The sequence below is a fragment of the Dipteris shenzhenensis genome, chromosome 23, assembly GCF_047967505.1.
Source record: "Dipteris shenzhenensis isolate YYH24624 ecotype China chromosome 23, Dip_SZ_1.0, whole genome shotgun sequence".
Classification (NCBI taxonomy): domain Eukaryota; kingdom Viridiplantae; phylum Streptophyta; class Polypodiopsida; order Gleicheniales; family Dipteridaceae; genus Dipteris; species Dipteris shenzhenensis.
In genome coordinates this window covers 9,646,934-9,650,803 of record NC_141618.1, presented here as the reverse complement: position 1 = coordinate 9,650,803, position 3,870 = coordinate 9,646,934, and the positions used below count along the sequence as shown (strand labels likewise).

Here is a 3,870-nt window from a genome sequence, read left to right as displayed (position 1 = left end):
AACACCTTCATGTCATAGGTAGTGGTTTGGGACATTTCTATGGTTGATGCCATCGGGTGTTTCATGTAAAGATCCCATTGAATAAGCATCAACACATGCTTGTGGAGGACATGGCATTGTATGGAGAAAGTGTTCATAGCAAGTTCTTAGTACAAGTTAATAAAGGCCAACTCATGACGTAATTACCAACTTATGATGTAAGTGTGAGAGAACAAGACATGATTGATTTGAGCTGTGGTACTACACACACATTGTGGGAAAAGAGGTTCCTCAAGTTTTCATTCATAAGTCTATAGATAGAGTTGAAGTAGACTATGGATATTAGCAACCACCATACATTGAGACTACATATTAAGATGCTAATAAGTTTAAGATGAATTGCATTATGATTCCCATTATTCGAACAAAAGCCATAAGAAGAAAAATGAGACTACTATTAACCATTAAGAGCATAGCAAGGAACTTCAAAGATATTCAAAGATATCGTTTGAGGAGATTTCAAAAGCAACTTTTAAAAAGGTCTTAGGCAATACATCAATATGCTATGGATGTAGTATTCAAACCTTTGTGTTTAATAGTGTTATTCTACCTTCATTTAGAATCAACACTAATGTGGCTAATCTTTGTATTACAAGTTGCTTGACAGAATGCATTGTATATGGCATGGGTGTAGCATTCATTTAGAATCTAGCTAATCTTTGTAACAAATAGTTGCTTTGCATCATGTACTTGATCACAAGCAATGTGATGAGCCGTTGCACTTTGACTCCAAGAACATGTAAACCAACTTTCCATGGTTATTAATGGTGTAAGGTTGGGTCATGTTGTTGAACTATGGTGGGATGTGTGTTCTTGGGCAAGTCCCTTTTGTTCATTTGTTATTTAGCATTGATCAAATAGCTAAGCAAGAAGAGAATCAAGATAGGCATTGCTAGTTTCAAAATTTCGTGCTTGGATGGATGGATGGCGACCCCATGGAGGATGCGGTGGAGCCATGGGTCTTGTGGAGGGGAGCCAGTTCTGTGTGAGTTGAGATGGGTAACGATGGCAAATGATCTTAGGCGCTGAGTTGTTTTGGGGGTGGGGGCTTGAGGAATGATTTGGGCGAGGCGGTGAAGGTGATAAGGAGATGCTAAGGTTGGGTTGAGAGCAGGAAATAGAATTAGAGGATGGTATGATTAATAGTCATTTTGGAGACGTGATCTACAATACAATGTACCCGATGTAGTATAAAATGGCGATTCCTCTCTAATCCTTCCCTTCCGTCTCCGTTGACGAGTCACGACGTAGCAGAAGCAACATCGCCACCTGCTATGGCCACCGCCTCCGAGGTGCCCTCTTCATCCCCCTCCTCCCACTCCTCAGACTCTTATCGCTTCCACATTTAGGCGCCGATTTGGCTGTCAACCTTTGCTTCCTACCGTCCTGTGCTCTGGATTGTTTCATCTTGTAAGCAGGAATTGGATCGACGCTTTTCGAGGCTGTACATGGTCAAACGCCTCCCTGTGCACCATTTACACTCGAGGCTCGCTATGCTTCTCTGGTCTTTGCCGACGCTTGCTGTCGCATGCCCCAAATTTTTTGCGCCTCGCTAAAATTAAATCCGTGCTCCATGGGCTGGTTCCCTTTCTAAAACTTGTTTGGTGGCGGTCTAGGTCGCGAGGAGCAACAGCTTTTCTTACGTATATACTTCGTGCCATATGTAATCATTTGCCTTAAATATTCGTTATCTTTTCAATGAGACCGTCCGATTATTATCTGCTGCTTGTTGAATGTCTGGAAGCATCTTCAATTGGCTCTTTCCTGTCGCTAGGATTTTCTGTGCATATTTTCCTTTTAATTCGAAGGGAATATGCACTCATATTCGCATATCACGCAGGCGAGCGCTGAGTGAGGCTAATTGCCTACCAACTCAGCTCTTCATTCTTCCGGCAGCTGACAGCAAAACGCACAAAAGAAGAGGAGATCGCAGGAAGATCTCCCCATCTTTGAATGTTTTGTTGTGAGCTGCCAGGGATGGTGGGGCTTTGGTATTACTTTCTGAGGTCAATTAATATATGAATTGTTAAGATAGTATTCTCTTCTCTCAAATTCTTCAAAAATTCCAATTTGGATGTGTGGTATTTTTTGCAGACCGTTGAACTGAAAGTGGCAATGAGTTGTCAAGGCTGCGTTGGAGCAGTTAAAAGAGTTCTTGGAAAAATGGAAGGTAAGTGCATTTTTCTTTATCAATCAAGGGGTGAGGAAGTGGTGGACTGATATTTTGTTTACGGGTTAAAGAAACTTGTTGTGCTCACAGGAGTGGAAAGTTATGATATAGATTTGAAGGAGCAAAAGGTGACCGTCAAAGGTAATGTGAAACCTGAGGACGTTCTCACTACGGTTTCCAAGACTGGGAAAGCTACATCCTATTGGCCAAAGGAGGAGACTGCAGCCGCTTAAAGTTGCAGAATAACAAGAGATGATACGTGTTTTATCAACAGCGTTATTGGAGCTGCACGGAAGTCTAGAATCTTGCATAGCAGTTGCCTTTATGTTTCATACATGTTGGATATAAATCCTTCATGTGTGAACTTCAGCTAACCATATGGGTTCAAGCTTCCGTTTAGTTTAATAAGGCTTCCCTATATTTTGCTGAAATATTAAATCGTTAAAGCTGTGCGCTTATTAGTTATGAAATATATCGAGGAAAGCATATATTTTCTCTTTATGATGTTTGGTTGCTTTATTTATTGATATTTATTTACAACATTTTTCACAGATGGCTTGATACGTAAGTTCTATTCTCATTTATGTTTCACAATCGAATTTTAATCTACAATTACAAGTGGGGATGCTTCTTCCGAGTCCACCACTTAACCGGTAGCCTGTAAATGCTCATTCCCTCGCAACATTTTGTCCCACAAAGTGTGTACAGCTGTACTTCATCCACGTTTCTGGTGAATTGCCGTTGAAGGTGGGGATGTCCCGTCTATTGGGGTTAATTCTAAGGTTAATGATCTGCTACATATATCTGCTGTAATACACACCTCATGGGCTGTACACATCCCAGCTGTAGCTATTTGTGTTTGTGACAATTCTGTATCTACGTATATGGATGGTATAACAGCGATCTTTTCTTGGAGGCTAGCACCAGTTGTATTCCTTTATCTGGCTTCTTTATAAGCCCATAATTCATGAATGTGTGTTAGCAAAGCATACAGTAATAGAATCATCCACGCAATGCTTGCAGAATCACTGGATGCCGTATGTGTTGGTGGGTAATGATTTAGGTCAGATGTGTGCAATTTGCAGCCTTCTGGATGAGTATCACATGAGAGATAGAACTGTAGTTTCTTTATAGACCAAGTGTGGACATGTTCCAACACAATAGAGAAATTGAGTTTTTTTGGGGGAATGAGAGAACATAATGTGAATGATTGTTACACACGCTGGAGAACAAAAGAATCCAGGTAGAATCTCTCTCCCCAGACTGGGCCAAACAAAAAATATTTCCTTTAAGCACAAACTCTTATGTAGGCTACCTTGGGGTGTCTGATGTTTGTTCTGTTTTGCAGTCCGTACAGTCTGTTGTTTCTTTTCAACCTCATACGCAACTCCAAATTATGACCAATCCTGGGCTCCAGCTGGGAATACTTTGACCCAGCGGGACAGGTTGAGTGCATTTCACAATGACTCGTGGATACATTTTTTACAATGAGAGAGATGTGTTCTTACTGTATTTTAAGAGGACAAGTGTGGGAGTGTTCCTGGATTTATCTAGATGTAAATGAGATGAATGAACACTGAGAGGGGTTGTCAAATACCTGACTGAAGCATTTTTTCAAATTTTCTCTTAATAAACAATATAAACAGCCTCATCAGAACTAC

At 40.8% G+C, this 3,870-nt stretch overlaps 1 protein-coding gene across 1 annotated transcript; it reads left to right on the top strand.

Moving 5' to 3' along the window:
* Positions 1–1,204: 1,204 nt before the first annotated feature.
* On the top strand, positions 1,205–2,710 carry LOC147886962 (copper transport protein ATX1-like). The gene is made up of 3 exons (XM_087394844.1): positions 1,205–1,331; positions 2,134–2,209; positions 2,300–2,710. Exons 1-3 carry the CDS (start codon positions 1,314–1,316, stop codon positions 2,440–2,442), a joined length of 237 nt encoding a protein of 78 aa, XP_087250970.1. The 5' UTR covers positions 1,205–1,313; the 3' UTR covers positions 2,443–2,710.
* The last annotated feature ends 1,160 nt before the right edge of the window (positions 2,711–3,870 follow it).

Coding starts and splice junctions, on each gene's coding strand:
- LOC147886962 (XM_087394844.1), top strand. Junction 2,210..2,299: donor AGTTCTTGGAAAAATGGAAG/GTAAGTGCATTT, acceptor TTGTGCTCACAG/GAGTGGAAAGTTATGATATA.